This window comes from Pithys albifrons, chromosome 5 (genome assembly GCF_047495875.1).
Source record: "Pithys albifrons albifrons isolate INPA30051 chromosome 5, PitAlb_v1, whole genome shotgun sequence".
Lineage (NCBI taxonomy): Eukaryota > Metazoa > Chordata > Aves > Passeriformes > Thamnophilidae > Pithys > Pithys albifrons.
Window position 1 is genome coordinate 45,006,747 of NC_092462.1, and position 22,770 is coordinate 45,029,516.

General features: G+C 40.0%; 1 protein-coding gene across 2 annotated transcripts; it reads right to left on the reverse strand.

The window, feature by feature from the left end:
- Nucleotides 1-2,469: 2,469 nt before the first annotated feature.
- On the reverse strand, nucleotides 2,470-22,709 carry PDGFRL (platelet derived growth factor receptor like). 2 transcript variants are annotated; one of them, XM_071556393.1, is made up of 6 exons: nucleotides 22,598-22,709; nucleotides 16,234-16,522; nucleotides 8,849-8,910; nucleotides 7,184-7,477; nucleotides 6,751-6,890; nucleotides 2,470-3,109 (listed from the first exon to the last, which is right to left on the reverse strand). In XM_071556393.1, exons 1-6 carry the CDS (start codon nucleotides 22,665-22,667, stop codon nucleotides 2,921-2,923), a joined length of 1,044 nt encoding a protein of 347 aa, XP_071412494.1. In that variant the 5' UTR covers nucleotides 22,668-22,709; the 3' UTR covers nucleotides 2,470-2,920. The 2 variants fall into 2 exon arrangements, with proteins under 2 accessions (XP_071412494.1, XP_071412493.1); XM_071556392.1 differs by having other exon boundaries at nucleotides 8,759-8,910.
- Between the last annotated feature and the right edge of the window lie 61 nt (nucleotides 22,710-22,770).

A 22,770-nucleotide genomic window follows, 5' to 3' on the forward strand; every position in this document is an offset into this window, starting at 1 on the left:
CCTGCTCACCATAATCATATGCCAAAGTCAGTCAAGCAATTAAACAAGTAATTTTCTTCAGATATTCAACTTTAACTAGTTCTAACTCTAATGATAAGCTTCAAAGGAAGTTAGTGACATTTATATCTGTACTAAGTAGTTTATACTGCCATTCAAACTACTCCTAATATGGTTCATCTTCAATTCACCCTTCAATACTTTTTTCTAAAGGTCTTTGTACAAGTTGCACTGTATTTGCTGTAAGATTTCAGATGAATCATTTCCTTAAGCTAATTGAAGATGTTTCTCATTACAAACACCAAAGACACTTGCACGTAAACTGGTATTGTGTATTTCGTGCAAGAAATTCTTTCTCAACAGTAAGTAACCACTGATCTTTAAAACTGTAGTTGCCTGACAGCCAGGAAGTCATTTAGGGCTGAGCTGGAGTTAAAGAGGTCATTATAAAGCTGGGATAATCACTGAACCCTTGAGAAACAAATACCTTCTGTCCACTGCTGCTTAGAAGAGCAGTGACACAGGTATGGAAACGGAAACAACAGTACTGACAGCTTTAGGCATATGACCTTGACAAGTCACTTACATTTCATTTCCCAGGCTTCATTCTCTTAACCTGTGTCACTGTTCATTTAGGTGGAAATGTGTAACTGCATCACTGTAACAAGAGGCTTTTGTTAAAATAACTATGTAAAATATATAGTAAAATAATTCTCATAGTTTTCAATTATGAGAGTTATTTTGATGCTTGGGGGGAAGACAGGGGACGATGGACAGGACATGACAGTCATTAAAATTCTTCCTTAAAGGCACTGCTTCTGTAGTTACTATCACTCTTGACAACTGCAAGTGATGGTACACATAACCATTGCACCTGAGGGAGACTACTCAAGCAATGGATTTACAGCATCTTTTCTCTTCTGACAGTGTCTTCAAGGAAGTGATGCTACCACATGAACCACTATGCTATTGAATAAGTTTGGGCAGGTGACACAATCTCCCACTTGCTGGATATTTTGAAGCAGATCAATTATCGAATTAAATGCTGAAATGCATTTTGATATTTAGGAATCTGGCACAACTCCTGCAGTTCAAATGGAAATACATTGTTCTTATAAATGAAAATGCTAAGAAGGATATAACACATTGCACAGCTTCATCCAGAAGTTCAGGCATTCTTAAAGTTAATTTGGTCAGATTTTTCCCCTAAAAATGGTAAAAGACCTTTTTTAGGTATTACTATGAAATTGTATAACCTGTTCAGTCATTTGGGTAACACTGTAATATTTTTGATACATTTTAACAAACAAGAACCTGCCTCCCATACCTTTTCCAGGTTGGTCCTACTGCTGTATTTGATTTGTATTCTGTATTTGATTTTTTTTTGTACATACCTTGTTTCCAGAGGCCAAAGATATTATAATCATCTCCATGTTCTTGAGACCTACGTAGAACCATTTCAGTTTTTACCATAAGTATTTATCCTACCAGTTACACTGGTTTTAGGTTCCTGCATGCTAAAAAAAGCATCCAGCAAGGTTGTTTAATGTTTTCATTAGCTACACTATTAATCAATCTCCTGACTTTATTGAGAAGCTGCCATTTTTCCATTAGCACTTAGAGCTGTCACTGCTCAAAACAGTCCTGTACACATCTGCTCAAAGGTCTGCATTAGCTGGAGCATGGGGCTACCTCAGGCCTTCACAGAAGCAAGCATTAGGAATTCCAGTCAAAGGCAGGCTGAGACAGACTGAAGTGTGTAAGCAAGGGACCAGTTCCTGGTTTGGTACCTCGTATGGTCAGAATAAGCTGTTTTCCACGTCTTGTAAATAAAATGGCTTACATCAATTTTTTTTTGTCATTTAATTCCACTACTGAGGAGTAGATTTGTATTGGAAGTTGTAGCTTACATAAATTTGGTGCTGGAGCCTAGGAAGAAAAAGCATTGCCAAAATGTCCAGCAATGTTGCTATCAAGTTCTTACCTTTCCCTCTGGCAAGGCTCTTTCCTTGCATTGGTTACTAAACCCAGGGGAAGAGAAGCAGTGGCTTATTTATCCAGGTATAGTTCTGTGTAAATGAAATATTAATCAAGTTGAATTTATTACCCCAAGAAGAAATTCTGCTGTGTAATTGAACATTATTTTAATGTTACATTTGCTTTTTTTCCTTGTGTAAATGATAATATATATGTATAAATGCAGGTCTTACCCTTAGCAACCATAATTTGCTACATAATTACTAAACGTAACACTATGCATCTACTGAGGAGTGAACCACTCAGTAAGCTACATATTATAAGGTTGTAAGAATTCAACAACATAAGGAAAATCCAGCATACCCGACTGCTTTCAAGTCTATGGAGATACTAAATTTAGGTGCTAGATGGTATTAATATTCATCAGGAGTGAAAATTTTATTTGTGCGTATGTCTTCACACATATATGAAATGAGCACACACACACATTTATGTTTTCATAATGTTCAGAAATTTAATTATTCTTGCAAAATAAACATTCGCTATTGGCTAATTTTTTAACAAGTTGTTTGTTGTTGTTGTTTTAAACGAGTATAGTATGCTCAGTTTTAACACTGCACACACCACACAGCAGACTGACCTTATGCAAGAGTCTGAGGGGACAGACCATATGCAAAGGAAGGCCCAAGAGAACCTATTCTTAAATGTAACACACCCTATGTGTGTTCAGACTCAAACTTTAATATGCTTCATAGTAGTTTCATTAACTAACAACTGACTACTGCTGGGCATAGTGAACTCTACTGTGGCCTGTCAGGCTAGTGAGTAGGGAATACATTGACATAGAAAGAGTGAGAGAGAAACTTCATTTAAACATTAACGAAGAAAATTAATGGCTAAAATGTCGAGTAACATACAGTTCAGTCCATATCCGAAGTCTTTCCTATCAATTTAGTTCAACTTTAGTAGCTACTGTTGTTTCTCCTTGTAGATTCTGAGCTATACAAATATAGTTTCCAGCATCTTTGGCTTCAAAATCCTCAACAAGAAGAACACTCTTTGAGATTCTTGTAGTATGTCCAATTCCTCTCTTTATCAATCTCCAGAAGTTTTGGATAATCACAGGCCTCTCAAACTGTAAAAAAAAAAAAACAAAAAAAACCATAAACAACCCACCCACATAAAATATGTGACTCTGCAAAGTCTACTTAGCAACACCACCCCATCACACCCTGAAGCAAATGAGGTTGTGTAGCAGGAACCTATATTCAAAAGTCAACCCTGAGTGAGGAAACCAAAAGTGTCTGGCAGTTGCAGCAACATTCCTGCATTAAATATTGATGTACCAGTAAGTTATGCCAAATAAGGATAATACAAGGGCTCCTAAGCACAGATACTATGTATCTTCAGATCAGTGATGGGCTGCCAAAGCTCTGCCTGGAGCCTCTGAATGAGCTCAGTTTTAGGCCACTTAATAAGGCTGCATTTGGGTACCTGATCAAATAAGGTTGGGGGAGGTGTCAGGATAGATGTGTGAGCTCATTTTCAAACTTTCAGTGTCTCAAAAACTAGGCAGCAGGGGCATGACTTAGTTGACCAAGCACATGATGAAAACTAATTCCGTCTCTAGTTTTAGAAACACTATATTAGGTAACATACAAACAAATAGTAACATTCCCAAATACTTATAAATTAATCCTCACATTCTGCTTTCCAAAATGTGTCTGTAACTTCAAAGCCATAACAAAAAAAAATGATGTTTAGACAGAAGGATGGTTTTTGAGTTTTTTGTTGTAACAGGCTTTTTTTGTTTTCCTCTCCTATAAGACAATTCTCTGATTGACTGTTGATGAGGTCACACTCTCTGGCACCTCAGAAGGTCATGAAGGGCTGGATAAGAGAAACTGGCACAAAGATAGACTAAGGCAGTCTCTTTCTTTCCCAAATCCATCAGCTGCTAGTAAACAGCTTCAAGCACATTGGCTTTGCTATATCAGTAACTGGGATAAAACTGTAAGAGAGAAGTTTTGCTTAGAAACCATCTCCTCTTGATTCATGAAATAGATGGATTAACCATTTACCAATAGGAATACTACAAGGCTTAAGGTAATAGTAGCAAAAGGGTAAGTTATACACTTACCTAGAACCAAAGCTACAATCTCACATTTGCAACATGACCCAGTACAAAGGCAGCTGCCAGCCTTCTTGAAGCTTAGGGATGAGATGTAACTGGAGTCAAGGAATGCTTAGGAAGTGGCAGGCATTACCAGCTTTGAAAAGAAATACCTTGGTAGCTGTAAATCTCATCTAGAAATTCTTAACCTTTTAAAAGTAATCAAGCCACTTAGCAGAGCTCTACCTAGCAGGGCACTACCTCCTGTTCCTAGCCTGAAAATCAAGTGCTACCTACAATCACGTAGTACTTTACACTTAATTCAAGCGTAAGTTAGTTCTCTAAATACAGCAAGTGGAACTTCCTTGACCTTACTGAAAGTGAAGGTCAAGGCCATGTAAGGTGGATGCTGTTTGCCTGGCTGGGCTCCTGCTAGCCCAGTTTTTCTCAAACTAATTGCTTTCTGCATTGAAGCCTGTTTCATGCAATCAGATTAGGGAGTGGATCTGTACGCATTCACAGTAGGTGAATGAGCAAAGCATTTGTCAGGGAGTGGCAAAGGGAAAAGAAACAAAAGACAACAGAGTGGGGGAAAACCAGAGGAGAGGTTAGTGAATACAGAGATGAAATGAGGGTCTCCTCAGTCCAATGTACCTGGAAGCAAGCAGGGATTAAAGTGCTGCTTGTGCTGAGGAATCAAGCAGTAGGTGACAGCCCAGCTGCTGGGTGGGGTAGTGGTGGTGAACAAAACCATCACTGAGCTCTCTGCACTGAAAGCAGAAGCATGAATGAAAAAAAACACAAAACAGTTAGTCTTGCAACCTTGTCAGTCCTTTCTCTTGTATAAAAAAGGTCCATCTGGCCAGCATCACTGATGATCCTCTAACTCCACCCCCACCTTTTTTCTCTGCAGTATGTGAATACTTTCTCAGCAAATGTTAAGTCGCCAACAAGCATACAGTGCTTCAACTGTGACATTTACTTGATCATTTTGTGGAGGCCAAAACCCAAACACAACAAACAAAGCTAATGTGACCAAGTAGGGGCATTTCTTCTCCAACCCACCCACCAGAGTCAACTACTATATGAATGTCAGAGTTAAAGCACAACCTTGAAGGACAGAGACACTGCCATGTGTTGATGCATGCCCCTCAAAATAATGCTAAGAGCTAAATTTAGAGGAAGACATTGGGCCTTTAACAAAAAAACCACTACTGCTCCACAGCTCCCCAAACTTTGAAGCACTTGTGTCTTCCCTAGCATTTTGCTTTTTACTTCACAGACAGCTGCAAGTTTCTCCACTCATTTAGACATCTGTTCCTTTTCTTCCTAAATTTAAATGGACACCAGAAACATGACTTCTGACAAACTCTTCCAATTCTCAGTTCAATTATTTACTCTTTAGATCACCTACAGCTTGGACAGGGCAGGGAGGAGAAGTTGGTAATTGCTCAAAACTCTCAGACTTAATAGTCTTGGCCCAAAAATGTACGACCAGCACCACAGGATGGGGGATGAGGGATGGGGGAGAAAGATGGGTAGAGGGGGAGAGGGGAAAATGAAAGAACAAACTAACATCTAAGCAAGGACCTGGTTCTATGTGCCCAGTGCCCTCACCAGTGGTTCAAATCCGTTTTGTGCTCACTGGCTGTCTGGTTTTCCCCCTGATTTAGCACACACCTTCCCATGACAGCAGAGCACTGTAGTCTCTATCTTAATGGCTACTACAAACTTCTAGAGCCCTTGATTTGAATTTCCTCAAGCTTAGTAAGCACTGAACTCAAAACACTCAATTATCTCTGCCATTAAATGACTTAATTCTATGCTGCATCAAGGAGACAAAGCACCTCATTACCAAGCTCTGAATTGTCCTCTGACAACCCAGAACCAGGAGGGCTGGCAAATGGAATACAATGCCAACCCTTTGGTATAGAGAATCCCTTTCTCCTGGTGAAGGGTTCCATCTTCCAGCAGTCCTTCTTTTGCTCCTAGCCTCCTAACCAGGAGAGATGAGGCTGATTAAGAATTAAGCCCCTACTATAACTGGTCAGGGTGATTAGAGGGAGAAGAAAGGGAGTCATCAGTGATGCCAGTCAGGCACATCTTATTGCAAGAAAACAGACCTCAGATTCACTTTGGGTTTCCAGAGGACTCTTTCAGATGAGGCTGGGCAGAAGCAGATTCTGCTTCTAATGTGGGCAACAATTAAGCTAAAAATTTTGTGCTGGGATGATTTATGTGCCCAAGCCATGGAGAAGGAAGGAATATCAAATGCAGAGGCATCAGTGAGGTTTTGTGGCTTGCCCTAGAACAGCCTCCTGATGCTAGCTGGCGTGACCCTGCCTGAGGCTTTCTTTGGAAATGCTGCCAGAGGCCTAGTGTCTCTGGAATGGAAACCTGAGGGAGGAGACAGCTTTGCTGAGCTTGATTTTTACTAACATGCTCTCCAGCTTCATTCCTGTGCTACTTGTAGAATCACAGGGAAGGAAGGTCCAAAGTTCAAGAGGGATATGCTACCTCCTCCTGCCAGCACACCTGAGCTTTTATACAAGAGGCAGACATCACAATCTGCAAGAATTTTTCCTCCAAATCTAGACTGAGTGCCTTCAACATCTTGCCTTTATGAAGAACAAATCATTTCAGGCAGGGCATACATCTCTTACCTCTTGACCTGGGTACTGCCACCTGAAGTTCACATCTACATCTGGCTCCCCAAGGACTGTGCAGATGATGTGAACACTCTCACTGAGCTTGACTCTACTGAATGATGCCACAATTGTGGCTGAGGGTGGACCCTTGGGAACTGAGAGAAAGACAGTGTTTGGAAACAGAAAATTAGCTTCTAAAGTCAAATACACTGGCAAAACTGAGAGTCAATTTCTGACTCAGTTTGCTTAATGCAACAGGTTAAGTGTTTTATGCCTGCAACTACACTAGGAAATTGCTGGAATTTAAATCTACAGTGTTTTATCACATATACTTTTGATTAAGATTTAAAAAATCTGATTACATTACTTCATTTACTTTTTTTAAAATTGCTTTCTTAACAATGCTAGCAGAAGAGTCAGTTTAAGCATATAGAAAACTGTACTTTACCTTCCACATACAGTAGATGATATTTGATGGAAATCTGTGGTGCTCCCTGTGACTCTGCTTTGCAGTAGACAATACCTTTATGATCAGAAGTAGGATGCTGGTAGACAAAACCCTTCTTTGCATCATAAATAATATCTATTCCATCTATTTCAATTTCTTCTGCTGGAAATTCCCTGTGTAGAGTTACTTTTGCTGAAGGAGTAGTAACACGGCATGGGATCACTGCAGGTTTATCTGGGTTCAGATACACAATCTCAAAATAACTCGGAGTAGGTACAAAAAGTTCCTCTTTGTCTGTGCAGAAGAGTTGATATTGTCAGAAAAATATATCTTCATTTAACAGAAAGAAATGAAAGTACATACAAGTGATAATAGCTACAAGGAACATTTAAAGCAAAAAGCTTTGGCCTAATTTTTAATATGCACACACAAAGGGAAAAAAAATCATAGCTTGTATGAAAAATTTTAAGTCAAAAAGAAAAAAGTATTCTTTATCTTCAGATTTTTTTAATCTTAAGAAAACCTTTGCAATTCATTTTACTAAGTTGGCACATATTTATCTGGATCCAATCACCACTGGCAAAATAAGGACTACTAGGAAAAGATAGGTACTCTTTGGAGCTACATGCTTTTAGGCAAAATTCACTGCTCTAAGTAGATGAAATATTTAGTGTTTTAGAATAGTTAAGGAATATTTCATAATTGGCATGCTTTTTAGAAATATAAATATGAAATTTCTCTTTCTAGCATGAGCATTTATGTAATAACTTAACTGAAAAGTTTATTCCAGACTTTCTAAAGGAATGTATTGTAAAAATATTAAGCACTTCTGATAATTGGCTTCTACACAGTCTAATGGTTTAATTTAGCTCAAAAATGTATCCCAAACAATCCTATCTTAACATCTTGTACTAACACATTTTCTAGCCATCAATAGCTCTAATCAGAGATCGAAGGCTGTTTTACATTCAAAAAGCTTTCCACAAGAACAAATTAATCACGTGATTTCAGCTCTGTTGTATCAAGTAGCAGCAAACCATGCACAATATCTGTAGGACAACACATGTTCTTAAAGAGTTTTGATTCTCAATGTGCTCCATAGACTCCTGGGAGAAACTGTGACCGTACCAAGGTCAGTGCAGTCAAGACTTAAGCCAGTGCAGGTAACTGGAAGTGGGGGGCTGGGGAGGGAGGGCTTGTGGTCATCTGAATGCCATGACAAAATGAATCTTCTGCACAGATTAATTTTCTTTGAGACATATTTTCAAAAATTAAACATTTTTTTTTCATAAGATCCTCAGAAAGCCTGTTACTGTTTTCAAAGGTATTTGCTTTGCATTGCATTATGCATTACTTTGGGTAGACATTTTGCATAATCCATAGGGAAAATGGACTCAATAAATCACAATAAGCAAATACTTTTCTGCTCACCAGCACTGCCTTCCTTTATATCCATTAAAAAAAAAAGATGAAAATTGCAGAAGTAAAATCTTGACAGTGAAATTGCTGATGTAGCTTTATTCCTGTCTTACTAGCAAATATATTTTCACTAATAATCCCCCAGGAGTTAATTACCTGTGAAAAAGATGTATGTAGAACCTGTTTTAGTCTCATCCTTCCTGCATTTGTTACCATTGCACAGCTGAAGCCAGCAGCTGTATTCACCTGTGTCTGCTGCAGTGGAGTTTGCAAGGCTCAGCTGACTGTATCTGTCAAGCTGCTTTATACTGTGAAGCAATAAAAACAAAAGGCACAGACAAGCACAGATGTATCTCCTTGGACATTTCTGTCAGCTCACTTCTACTTTTGATTTTACATTCCTGCCCTGCAACTGACCCACCTTGCACTTGCAGAGCTCTCTTCCAACTTCCCCTTTTGCTCCAGCAGAGACCTGCTGTCAGGAGTAGCTTTATTTATTTCAACTATACACAAGAACTTGCAAGATTTTGTCTTGTACAGTTAATTTTTTGATTCTTTTCAGTTCTCATTTTATAATTGGGCTATGACTGTTCCAGGCAGTATATTCATCTATGTTTTGTATCTGTGTGTCCATGTAAAGCCCTTTCTTCATGCTACAAGTCAACCTGCATGGATCTCAGTCCTTTTTTAATACCATTAACTGTAGCACAGTACATACCTAACCAAGATAATTCAGGAGTACTAAATAGCAGGTACTGTAATAACAGTTTGTTTAATGATTTATGTCTGCTTTCAGGATTAATGCTTTACCAATCTTTAACATACTGGTTCAAGTTTCCACTTGCAAACACCATCATTTAAGAGCTTCTATCTCAGCTTGGATTTGTACTGCAAGTAGTGTAATTTTGCATCACCTGCTCCTCTGCCCTAAGCCACCTCACTGGCATTCTCTCACTGGAGCTTCCTCATTACCCCTCAGCTATGTCAGAGCATGACCCTGAGAACTGCTGGAGGGGTACTGGCAGTGCCATCATGTAACCACACAGAATTCAACCTGTGTGATTATTTCAGACTTCATTTGCTTTTTTCTCCTTCTCCTGAATTTCCTAGGCACATCTCTTAGTGGATTGACATTTGTGAATGTGGAACTATTTATAAATATGTAGATATGTATGTAGATACTGCCAGTGTTTCTGAGGGTCAAAGGTCCTATCTATGAAATACAGCAGCTAAAGCCTCATCTTGTTCTCTTTTTATATTTTAATGTTTGCTTTTCTGGCTCTTTCTTTCAGACAGATGGTGTTATAGTTGGCAGTCTGCTGTGTTGACTTGTGATGGATTGCAAAAGCCATGGCCTAAGAGTACCAGTTCTCCGGTAACCCTGATGGCACAGGCGTGTGGCAGTACAGACACACTGCTGCTCTGACCCTTAAAAATGTTCTTTTCAATCAGCTGCCTTTCATGGCAGTACATCCAGAGCATGAAGGGCTCCCTCTTTCGCAAGACATCAAGTTACAAGGTAATTTCTTTTCTAACCAAGTCAGGAGTGATTTTTCCAGTTTTAGGCATTTGGTAACTACCTTCTTTTTACTGTTTCAAATTGGATTTGGACAAATACTCAGCTTGCATGAAGTCTGAATAGCACTCATATTCATTCAACTGTGGATTCTCTGAGTATTTATTATCCTCTCATTTCTGCTTATTAATGTGGCAGTTATTCTGTAAGACAAATAACAAAATGAATCATTTATTTCTGAGATGAACATTCTTTGAAGAAATTCTTATCCCCTAAAACAGCTCATCACTGAGTAACAGTGGTACTGCAGACACGCCTGACTGTACTGTATTCTCTCAATGCTCTGTTTTGTTTAACTCTCCACTGCAGGCAGAATAGCTGATTAAACAGCGAGGCTACCACTTCCAGCTGCATGTGGTTCTTGAAACTTGTGACTCCCCAGGTGTTCTGCTGGCAGTTTGCACAACTACCAGCAATAATAAGCAATGGTTCATGAAACCCAACATTCAGCCTCCAGTCAGACCAGAAGCTTATAAATTAAAAGCACACCAAATACACATCTCAAACAGAGCTAACTGAGAATTATCTTTTCCATTAAAGCCTTCAGACACCATTAGTACATGGATCCACCACAGGGCAATTTTGAGGCCTGCCTAAAGAAACAGGTAAATCATGTTTGTTACCCGGTCATGTGCTTGTCCTACACGACCTTGTCTAATTCCACTTCTTGGAATCATGTAATCATGGTGCAGTAGCATTTTCATTTTTAATACATACACTACTTATATTTTCTTGAGTTTTTGGGTAAGTTTTGAGAGATTCCTATTTGTGCAAGAAATCCTGTTGTGTATCATACCCAACAGGAAGAAGAGAGAATTCCAAAATATGTCCTAGTCTGCATTATTATTACTTAGTTTCACAGTTCACATTTCATAGGTTATATGGCTACATCAGCATAAAATGTTTTGCAAGTATCAAGTACTAAATGTCAACACTACAAAGAAACCTTTATGCCAGAACATTTTTGCCTCCTTTCCTTAATGCAGACACTGAACTATAGCTTGAAATCCCAACAAACAGAAAAATAAGGTCAGAGTTAAATAATTACTGTACAGTGTGTTCTGCTTAACTGAGAAAAAGCTATCCAGTAATCAATAGACATACCCTAGCAAGGTAGTCATCCACAAACATGCACTAACAAAATCTGGCAGCTGAGACTGGAAGTGTTGAAACTTGTGACATGACCATATTAAGCAGACAAAACAGCCCAGAAGTAAATTATAAATGGTAAATCCTGCAGCTGACCAGGATTTCCAGGATAACTTTTATTTCATTAGTATTTTAGATGCAAGAAAATCTGACTTAAAAGCCAGAACTTTGCTGTGCTGTAGAGATCACAAATAAAAATGCTGTATATACAAACATTTCAAGTCAGTTTAAAGGAACTAGAAAATTCGTCCAAAATCTTATTCCCTACATTCATCTTACTGAGCTTTAGTTATCTGACGTTCAGAAGATCTTTGCCAGAAAACTATGCCACATTTAGAAGCTGAAAAAGCTTCTAAATATAAAAAGACAGTGTACATAGCATCACTCAAAAGAGCATCTAGCCAAGTCCTCTCAAGCAGCTGCATTCACACTGACAAAAGAGAGCTTATCTCAAACACATGCTCACTAGGAGAGGAACATAACATCTCACTGTTTTACTCAAAAAAGCCCAACCCTAGCTTTGAGACTTCAAAGCACAAGCAGCAAAATGAAATTCAGTCATACACACAAGCACAGCCAGCATCCCTATCAGGCAGCGGGAGCCTGCATTCACTGAAAGCAGTCTAACTCTGCCCTCTACAACATCCAGTTTCCTCAATATCTCTGAGAGCTCTCCTGCCCAGACACCCTCTGCTCACACAAATGTACATGGGATGCATGTCCAGCTCTTTGCCCCAGCTTCCACCATTAGAGCAGTTCTATGTCACATGGGTTTATTTATCAGATTAAGTTCTCTGATAAATACAGCTGGTCTTCACCAAGTGAGAGACCCAAGCTCCAGACAGAGCAATGTTAAATTAGACAGCCTTCATCTAGAGCAGCTTTTTGCTAAAAAGCCTAAGAAAGGGAAAATGTGCTTGCCCCTATTTTTTCTTTCATCCCTCTCATACATTGTAGATCCAGTATCTGAGTGAGCCTTCAATCGTAAAAAACAGCATTCCAACCCTCCTGTTCTTTAGGTTCACAAGCTGCCTTTGACCATTAACACCGCCAATATTTTTGGCCAGTTCAGCCAGCACACAAAATTTTCAGACAAAGAGTTATCTGCAAGGTGTATTTATGCTGCACAAAGCAAGATAGCAACACAGATAATGTAATGTAGTGCTGAAGCAAGCTAGTCTGTGTCCTTAACCCAGGAACCACGATTGCATGATTCCAGCTTTCTCCTCAGTTGCTACAGTCTCTAAACCTAAGTAAACATTTCAGTGTGTACTGTTATTTACTCCAGCTAGAATAGTGGAAAGGCAGAATTTCTCTTCCATCCTAACAAGAAACAGCCAAAGAGTCCTCCTCCTCCTTTTACTCAGCACCCTTCCCTCCCCCGGATATGGTAGTTTTAGCACGTTAACAGCTCCAGACCTACTGAAAACTGAGACACTCTAGTACAGCAAGCAAAAATATTTTCTTTACCAGTTTGTAAAGTATAGCTACAAAGGCAAATTCAAAGAAAGCATAGCCACTAATACTACAGAAATCATTTCTCTGATTACAATCTTCCTTCCTAGAAAAGGTACATTGCCTTCCACGTTACTGTATTCTCCTTATCATATGGCTGAGTTAAAAATATGGTAAGAATGGCATGGAGGAAAAACATCTGGCTTTTATTTCCAATTAGTTTTGCAACCACCTATAGGAAATACACTATATTGATGCTAAATTTAACTAGCTGCAAAGAAAATGCCAGACCAGTTCAATTTGTACACGGCTCCTACTAGTTAAAGAAAAAGTAGGAATTGGATTCCTGAGCATCTCTTGCTACAGGGATGTACAAATGAACAAGAGAATTGTAGTCATTAGTCCCCAGCAATTTCATAGATCTCATCACCACTGTCCCTCCTTCTCACTCTTCCTCTGGTACATCAACATGCTCCTTCTTCATTTTCCATTACCTCCTCACACCCCAATCACTTCCCCTCTCAGCTGCCGTCAATTCTGGTTTGCACCAGTGCTTCACCTCCAGCAAGACCTGCACTGGAAATCCAAGGTAGAAAAGCCCAGCCCAGTTAATTAGCTGGGCTTCACCCCACACCTCACTCACTAAATGGTAAGGTAGGGATTACCTTTTACTTGGTCATTAAGTACTCACAAAATGTTAGAACATATGTATCTATTGAGATGATGAAACAATTTTTGCTGTAGGTTATTTGGTGATAATTTTTCTGATTTTTGTCCCCTTTGTCCTATATTCATCATTTTGTTTTAAAATAATGGAGGTAATATATTAATAAAATTTTAAAAATTTGCCTATTGCAGTTGGTGCTTGGTGCATGGTCTTGCATATGCCATGAGGAAGATCTAAGCTCCCCTAAAAGATGACTGCATTGTTAACCTTCTCTGCTGCCAGCTCACTTACAAACACTGCCAAGTGTGCTAACTAAACAACATGATACTTTTATGGTATCTCCAGTTAAACTCCATCAATGTTTTCTAAAACCACAGAACACAAATTTCAAATTTCACATTCTATAAAACAGACTTTGTTTCATATGCATCTATTAGCACTACAGCAAAGAACTTGAGATAATTGCCAAAGTCCTGCTAAAATTTTGATGAATACATAACTGCACAGAATACTGTGGTCAACATCTCCATAAATAATCAGTATTCTGTGACTCTGAAGTCTGCTACAAACCTGTATTTTCAATTTTTCTAGTTAAGATCTTCCACTTGCATTTAAAATTATTGATTCAGTCTAATGCAGCCTTACTGCTTCAACAACTTATTTCAAAATAATTTTTAAATCAATTATCATCATATTTGAATGCAGATCCTTAAATATATGCCTTACATAATTTTAAAAGAAAATAAATACTTAGTCACCCAGCCAAAATGTTTTATAGCATTTATTTTATGTGGTGTTATTAAATTTTGCTGCATGGTTGAAATACTACAAATACTGTAAACGAGTGAGAACAGAAAGGTAAATTGCTGAGGCAGCAGAATCCCAAACTACTTCAAACTGAAAAACAGAAAACTGCACAATCAGGAAAAGCATATTTTGTTTTTCCCTAAGCCATCTTAAATTCTTGTATTTTGTGTATCAACAGAAAATACTTAATTTTGTAAAGGAGGAACAGTCAGTCAAATAAATAATAAAGCAGCATTCAGATTCCTCTCCAAAATCTCTGAATATGTGCCCTGCCTTCTTCAATACCAGAGGGTGCCTGCCTTCTTCAACTAACGTGACCTGGAGGTCTACTGGACCAAGCCATGCCAGCAACCTACTTGCAAGTGCCCAAAACCTGAGATATACCTGAGAACGAAAAGCACCACCAAGGACACACCAGCTCCCTGCTGATCTGTACTTACAGCTCTGGCTTGCCCGGGGGCCAGCTTTGTACCGCGGCTGATCACCGCCACCTACTGAAAGGAACACAAAGAGTAAGCAGCAGGAGTTTAAATCGGCCACAAGATCTGTTGAGAGGAATGGCTGTGATAACCCCGCAGTGGGAACAGGCTTGCTGCTGTAACTTACTGTGACAGAAGCCTTGCACTCAGCCAGGGCAGCTCTGGAACTCCTCAGCCACCAAGGGACAACTAAATAAATGCGCAAAGAACTGGCTCGTGAATTTCAGAAGGATGTGCTAGAGATCACAGCGTGTACCTGCCACTCTGCAACACTGCTCTTTGGAAAAGAGAGTAGAAAGGAGAAGAATGTATCTGGCAAATTAATTAACTGGGAGTGATTTCAAGGTAGCATCACACCAGTAAATAAGTGAAATGGATCACTGAGATTCAGATAACCTGTTATTTACAGAGAGCACACACACTCATACTTAATTTAGGAACAAAAGGACAATAGCAGCTGACACCTTTGCTCATAACTCTGTCTCTCTCACCTAATAATCCAAGAAAACCTCCTTGCAACTCTTTCTTAGGCTAACATTCACAGTGCTTCACTGTCTCCTCATAAATTTTTATAAACACCCAGTGAAAACAAACACTACTCAAGGCAAAAAAATGGCTGTGAAAGACATTCTTAAGCTCATTATATGCTCCTCTTCTCTCACATAAATTATTACATTTAATCTACATTTAGCTATGTGTACTGTCCTCAAAAACTGGGAAAGCAGACAAATATATGGGGTTTTAGAAAAGATGTTTAGAGCAACAGGACACTCAGCTGGTGGGGCAGAGAAAGGGAGAGTCCTACGTTCCTCTTCCTGCTGTAACAGCTATTTATGCAGTTTTCATTAAGATGTCACAAGATGAAAAAAAAAGCTTTACTAAACTCAAGGTGACTATCCTCAGCATTAAATTTTGCCACACCACAAACCCTGGAATTCCCTTTTGCACACAAAGGCAACTTTGACTGAAAAACTAACGACTACTCTCACTCGCTCCTTAGCGTGGAGGCTGCTGTATTTTTCGCTAGTTAATGGATGTGGGTTTCAATCTCTTCAGGAAATTAATCTTAGAGTGTCTCAGGTGGTGCCACATTAGCAGCCAGTACAGCCTACCAGGAGCAGATCTCTGCAAGAGCAACAGAGTAGGTTGGTAGTGAGCACCTGCCATTCACATTAACACATTTTGAGTTTTGCTTCAGGCCAACCCTAAAGTGGTTCCCTGTTGTCCCTGTGTCCTGCTGCACACCATCTTTAATTTAGATTCATCTGAAGAAAATACAGTCCATGTGCTGCAAGACTACTCCACAGTGCAAATCATGGGCCAGTAACTGGTGACAATGAAAAGTTGCTCATTCTTTTTTGCTGACATTAAAAACCACTAGGAAGAACATCTTAATTGTAAAAACATAAACAAACAAAAACTCTAATGGTGCTGAAAGTGGTGGTGGTGGGGAAGTTCTGGATTTCTTTTTCTCTCAAAAAAATGAAAAATAGCTTACCTGAGCCTGGAGTCTTTAAAGGTGTCTAAATATGAAGGGTAGTTCCAAGTAATATTACTTCCCTTACACCGAAGTTCTATGCTTTGTCCTGCAGACAGGCTTAAAGTGGCAGCTAGTTTCTGGAAACGACCTTTATCCATCACCTGTGTCAGTATGGACTGAGACTTCAAAGAGGAGTCAGCAGATTCTCTCTCCTTCATTTTGGGAGCTTTGGGTTTTACCTTTTTGTTAAAAATTTTATTTTCCCCGTGTTCTTTTGGACGCTTACTATTGGCAGGCTGTCCAATAACTAGTAAAGCAAAGAAAAGAAGACAATGTTACTCTTTAAAAAAAGGTTATATAGCCTTTCTGGAAAAAAAGGTCTTTCATTATTATCACAGAAAATAACTGAAGTTTTCCTGTTCCTGGAATATATTCATAAAACTTAGTGAGTTAATTTCCATAAGGTTTTGAAGTCTCTGCCATGACCCATTTTCCTGGGGAAAAAGGAAAAGAAGAGAGTTTTGAACAACATGTGGAAAATCTACACTTACATAAACAGACAAATACGTAAGGTATGAAAATAGTGTCCATGGAAAATAGTGTCCAGTCTCGTACCCAGTCTGTGAACCACAGTTGTCATCATTTCATTGTCCGTGAATGTTACTATTTTTTCATATTTTTTATTTTATTGTCCTTGGATATTATTCTTCATTAATTTATCTGGTCCATTTTCAAAATTATAGAAACTAACCATAAATTACATGCCTCCCAGGTTTTGTATGAAATAAAAAAAATCCACTGTTTCTCTAACAACATTCTCTGTGCTATTTGTACTTTTACAAAACTTGAGTATTTTTGAAACATGGCCTTTCCAGATTAATACGTCCTATTCTATTGAATTGTTTCTTGTAAAGAATATGCATCTTACAACAGTTCAGTTACATTGTGTTTGGGTAATGGAAAGAACCCAAAGCAGACTGTACACCAGGTTCAAGACACCGTCAAATCACAGTTGTACATATCAATGGTGTCTTCTTTCCTGTATAAATAGCTTATTAATTTTCAAGATGAACAATATTAGGAGCTGACTTTCTCTAGAACAATCAAGTGTAACTCCAATATCACTTTTCTAAGTAGGAATTATTTGTTAGAAATATCTAAGTAGAAATCCATCAATGTGTATATGAAGTTAGAATAATTTATGCTACTTAGCATCTACCAACAAAAAATTTCAGGTACTATTCCATTGCCCAGTCTTTCAAAATTGAGAGACTCTTCTGCAACTCTTTATTGACAGGGTTTTTGTTTTTTTTCTTTTAGCAGATATTTAAATATGCTGAAAAGCATGTGCCTTACAAAATCCCTGTGAAATTCAGCTGGATGAAAACAATTCTGTAGATATCACAAAAACTTAAGACTAACTCCTACTCTTTATTTCCTGTTAGTTATTGCTCCATGAGAAGTCTTCCCTTGTCTCACAGCACCTTGATTCCCAAGAAGTCTATTACAACAGGCTTAACAAAATCCTTTGGGAATCCAAGTACACCACCCAACTTATCCATGATCACACTCTTATAAAGTCCTCAGAGAATCACAGACTATCACAGACTATTCTGAGCTGGAAGGGACCCACAGGGAACACCGAGTCCAAACCTTAAGACAATGGCCAACATAGGGGATTGAATTTCAGTAGATCTGCAAAATCAAATACACTTCTGAAGCCATACTGACTCTTCTGCAATTCATGTTTATCAGTTCAGTTTACAGAATACAGAGATCTGGCTTTGTGCCTGTACCTCCCTTAAAAATTGTAAAATACTGGGATATTTCCCTGGAAAAGTGTAGTTTATATGATATGTGATATGTAGTGATATCACAGAATTAATTAGGTTGGAAAAGACCTCTGAGATCATCAAGTCCAACCTTTGACCCAACACCCCTATGTCAAATAGACCACAGCACTAAGTGCCACATTCAGTCTTTCTTTAAACACCTTCAGGGATGACCACTCCACCGCCTCCCTGGAAAGTCTGTTCCACTGCTTGACCACTTCTGCAAAGAAATTTCTTCTGATGTCCATCCTGACCCTGCCCTGGTGCAGCCTGAGGCTATGTCCTCTCGTCCTGTCACTCACTGCCTGGGAGAAGAGGCTGACCCCCACCTGGATACAGCCTCCTCTCAGGTAGTTGTAGAGAGTGATAAGGTCTCCCTCAAATCTCCCCTTCTCAATGTTTAACAACCCCAGCACCCTCAGCCACTCCTTACAGGGGACTTATTCTCTACACCCTCCACCAGCTTCATTGCCCTTATCTGGATAATGCTGATAAGTTATGATAAGTTATGTACCCAAGTTAAGACTTTGGCAATTTCAGATTCAGATTTCTTTTATGTCTCAGGCGTACATCATTAAAAGCATTGCACTTAAACACTGTTCATGTTGCTGATTTTCTTTAAAGCAGATTCTTTTGGCATTTTAATGAGACATCTCTAATGATTCTTACCATAGAGAAGGATTCTGTCTCAGAGTCTGCAGTTACAGTGCTTGGTAGGATACTGCATTTGAAGTTTCTGTTATCCTTATCACATCACCATTTTTCATTGAAACCTTCCCAAGCACCTCTATAGTGAACATGGATGCACACAAATAATTATGGGGTTTTTTACTTACTATAGGTATTCTTTCATATTCCAAATTCCTACCAGCTCTACAAATTCTGTGGCAACCTCTCCATACCCCACCCATGTATATCAGAAGAAGAAAAAAATTCATGGCGCTTTTGTAAACTGTTTCTCAAATTCTTTTTGTCTGCTTTATTCTGGTTTTTATATTTAACCTGTGAGTTAAGGAGCCTCCTTATCTTATGCAATTCCTCCTTCCAAAAGTAAACACATCAGTCATTTCTTTGGCTTTTATTCCTCCTACAAAAATATTAAAACTAAAGTCTGGCTGTTCTACAGTAATATCTGAATCCAATTATGTGAATACTACTCCAGATCAATTCAAGAATTGCTGCTTTTCTCAGGGGCTCTCAGAGTAGCAGCTCTAAGTCACCATCATTTGTGGCATCTAAACAACTGCATTCTGCATCACCCCCGCTGTGTGCAATCCAACCTACATGAGAGGAAGTAATTCTTCCTTTTCGGTCCTTGCTGACCCTCTGGCTTTCCTTAGCAGAGGTGTCATTACACATTGAGTGGTCATTTACCAGGTTTGTTGTTCTCCAAACTGGTATTTCAGTCCAGATGACTTTTACTGACAGAACCCATCAGCAATCAGATTTAACACTAAAGCTTTCTTCAAAACATACTGCCACTTCTCCCTTGTGCTGAGCTATTCCATCTTAGTGGAATCCCATGACAGGTACTGTGCCCTAGTAGTAGAAGCTCCCACAGATAGGCCTGATAAGGCTATTGGGTAACCATTCCCATTTCAAACTGGACATTCCAGTTCCTTGTTGAACTTTCAAGTTTTGTCTGTAGAAGTACACAAGCTTTGGTCCAGCCATCTTTTTTTCTTTTCATCAGGACTATTTGTTCAAACTACTCTTTTCCATTTCCACTACTTTCTGCCAACCTCAATCCTGACACTTTTTCAAAGGCACATGGATCTCGCAACCTCCACCAAAGAAAATGCTTTTACTGTGTGCTGTGCTACACCTGACACTCTGCCTTTAAGGAACTGTTAAAGACTCCTCTATGAAAGCATTTCAATTTTAAGTGCCAGAAGCCTGGTTTTGATTTTGTCTAGATGAAGTTTTTTCTTTCCACATAAGCTCCCTCTGTTCTGTGTTTCTGTAGTTACCAGTGAGCCTGAAGACTTCTCTCCCATACCACTCCCAGCTGCACAGTGAGAGCCTTGTCTGTCTGACCTTGTATTTCCCTGCAGGTGACAGCAGGGGTGTTTTGGGAAACACCTTCAGAGGAACTTTTGCCTTCCCACACAGAGAACCTAGTTCTGTCTCTTTGCTGCACCTCCTGCAGAGGTGAGTTTCCAAGCAAGCTGTGGTCAGGCTGCTCCAGAACACTCCTTTATAAGTCTGCCCAGGTATCTACTAACACCACAACTTCTGAACCTCACAATCCTGCCTTGCGTCATCACTGAATTAAGTATCTGTATGTCAAATAACTGAATTAACTGCTACAGTATCATCTAAGATAAAGAGGACACAGAATCAAATCCCTCCAGGAACACAGAAACCACCACCAAGATTCTTCTACTTCCTTATCCAATCTGCAAGACCTTTCCAAGAAAGGGAACAAACTCAATGATCCACTTATGTAAATACATGAATACACTATGTTTGGGGTATTTTACCATCTCACTAGATTTATGGACAGAACCTTTAACATTATAATCCAGCAAAAGCACTTCTTGCTAAAAAGATAAGAAAGACTTAGAAAAATATTGAGAAAATGCTTTATTTCTACCTCTGATCAGCTCCTAATCCATTTCTAAGAGTCATTGTACTCATTTCCTCTGCATCAGTACATTCAGAATCCGTACTAAGTCATCATGCCAAAGTAGGAGACTATGCATCGATAAGTCACAGAAATACACCATGCAGCACTTTTGCTCCTGGTTCACAGAATTTGTCTTATCCTATCCTTTAATGTTTGTCTGCCCCTCGTTCTCACAAATGTTACACACACAACGATTTCAAAATGAGTGTTACATAATCCTAAAGAGCATCCATTGTTCATTTGAGACACCACCTACAGCCACGTGCACATTGCCTAGTTCCAATCTTCAAGTGTTCACCTAGAGAACTTCAGAAGCAGAAAGCAAGCAAGGTCTCACAAATTCAAAGGGATCATGTTCACTGTCTACTAGACATATCCATTCTATAAGGTAGGCCCCATGCTACATCTTGGCACCATCGGAGACCACAAAAAATTCTCAGTAATACTGATGAATTCTTTCTTGGAAAAAAAATAAATCAAGTAAGAGGTTATCATAAAGTGTAATTCTTAACCACCAGGATTACGATGAGAGGGAAGGAGTCTTTGTGATCACAGCTAATGTAACAGAACATCTCTATTTGTCATACTTCAAATGAAAAGCCAATCATCCAAACACAATCTGGAGGGACATATTTCACTATTCATAAACTAAGATAAACTAGATTTGGAAGCCTATTTTGAAACTACAAGTCTACATTAGGAATTCTACCTCTACCCTGAGACAAACAACTTACTAAATATGCCAGGTTACTTTTTCTCACTTTTAAGCTTCTGGATGACAGAGTGAAGCACCCCATCAAACTTCAGTATAAACTACACAAACTGAGAAAAACTTAGACTTGGGAAATATTTTGCCCAAGTTAAACTCATTCTGTGTTTTTATTGTCTATTTCTCAAATAGAAAACACTTTTGATGTGGTGGTGCACACTCACAGACCGAATCTTCCAGCAGAAACATTCTGCTCCTACACCAGTCTGGTCCAGAGTGCAATTCCTTCGTGTGTAGTCATGAGAAAAACTGGGCTGCAGAGGGCTTCTGAAGTCCTTTCCCGTCTCTGTTCAGCTGCTCTGAGCCTTGTCCAGTTGAGCTGTGACTTTCCCAAATGCTGGAGACTCTACAGCCTCCCCTGACAGCTTGTTTCAGTGCTTAGCAGCTCTCAGGGTGGAGGATTTTTTATGTTCGTACAAGAATTTTTCCCTTATGACCTCCACAACCACTTGTGGTACCAGCTTGTCTGCCTTTCACCACGCACCTCAGAGCCTGCCTCCCATTTCACCACAAACGCTTCCGTGGGCTCTGGCAGGCCGTGATCCCCGAGCCATTCCGTGCTAAAACACAGTGGATTTTTTCTGCTGTTGCTCTGCCAAATAAGTATTTGTAAGTTCATTCACGTTTTGTAAAGGGAAATAGCCTCTCTTTTGTCTCGCTAAAGCCTAGATAAGTCAAGGACGAGTTAGGAATGCCCTCTCCCAGTCAAACAATTGCCTCTCCCCACCAAGACTTCATCACAAGCTGGAACGGGAGTTGTAAGAAAAGTTCGGTGCTCTCTACAAACGAACCACCGCGCACAAAACCTTTCATGTTTGTTTGTTTTCAAAATCCGAACACCACGTCCAGCACTGCCCCCGCTCCGGCACTGCCCCTCGCCCCGGCGCCGCACGGACCGCAGCGCGATGCAAACGCGGGCGGGGGGACAGGCGGGGCTGCCGCGAATGCCTCTCCGCAAACCCACACTTCGGCGGAAAGCCTCGACGGATCGCTGTCCGCACAGGCTACGAGCAGCCCGCTTTCCCTCCGACCCCGCCCCCGAGATGGCTCCCGGTCCCGTCCCGGGGACTGTCGGTGCGGGGGGCGCGGCAGGAAAAAGCAAAGCCCGAGGCGACCCGCACGGCGCGGGGACGCGGCGGGGCGGGGGCTCACCGTGCGGCAGTGCTTCCTGCAGCAGCACCAGCAGCAGCAGCGCCGCGCTGAGCAGCACCCACGGCCGCATGGCCGGAGCGACCGCAGCGCTTGCGGACGGAGGGGCAGGCGCGGCGGGGGCGGCCGGCGAGGAGGGGAGGGGAGCAGAGGGGAAGGGAGGGGCCGGCTCTCCC

Excerpts from the sequence above, each read along its gene's own strand:
- PDGFRL (XM_071556392.1), bottom strand. The coding sequence starts at position 22,667 with ATGCGGCCGTGGGTGCTGCTCAGCGCGGCGCTGCTGCTGCTGGTGCTG. Across the intron at positions 6,891-7,183 it reads TCATCTACTGTATGTGGAAG|TTCCCAAGGGTCCACCCTCA; the intron begins GTAAAGTACAGT and ends TCTTTCTCTCAG. Across the intron at positions 3,110-6,750 it reads GGCAGTACCCAGGTCAAGAG|TTTGAGAGGCCTGTGATTAT; the intron begins GTAAGAGATGTA and ends TTTTTTTTACAG.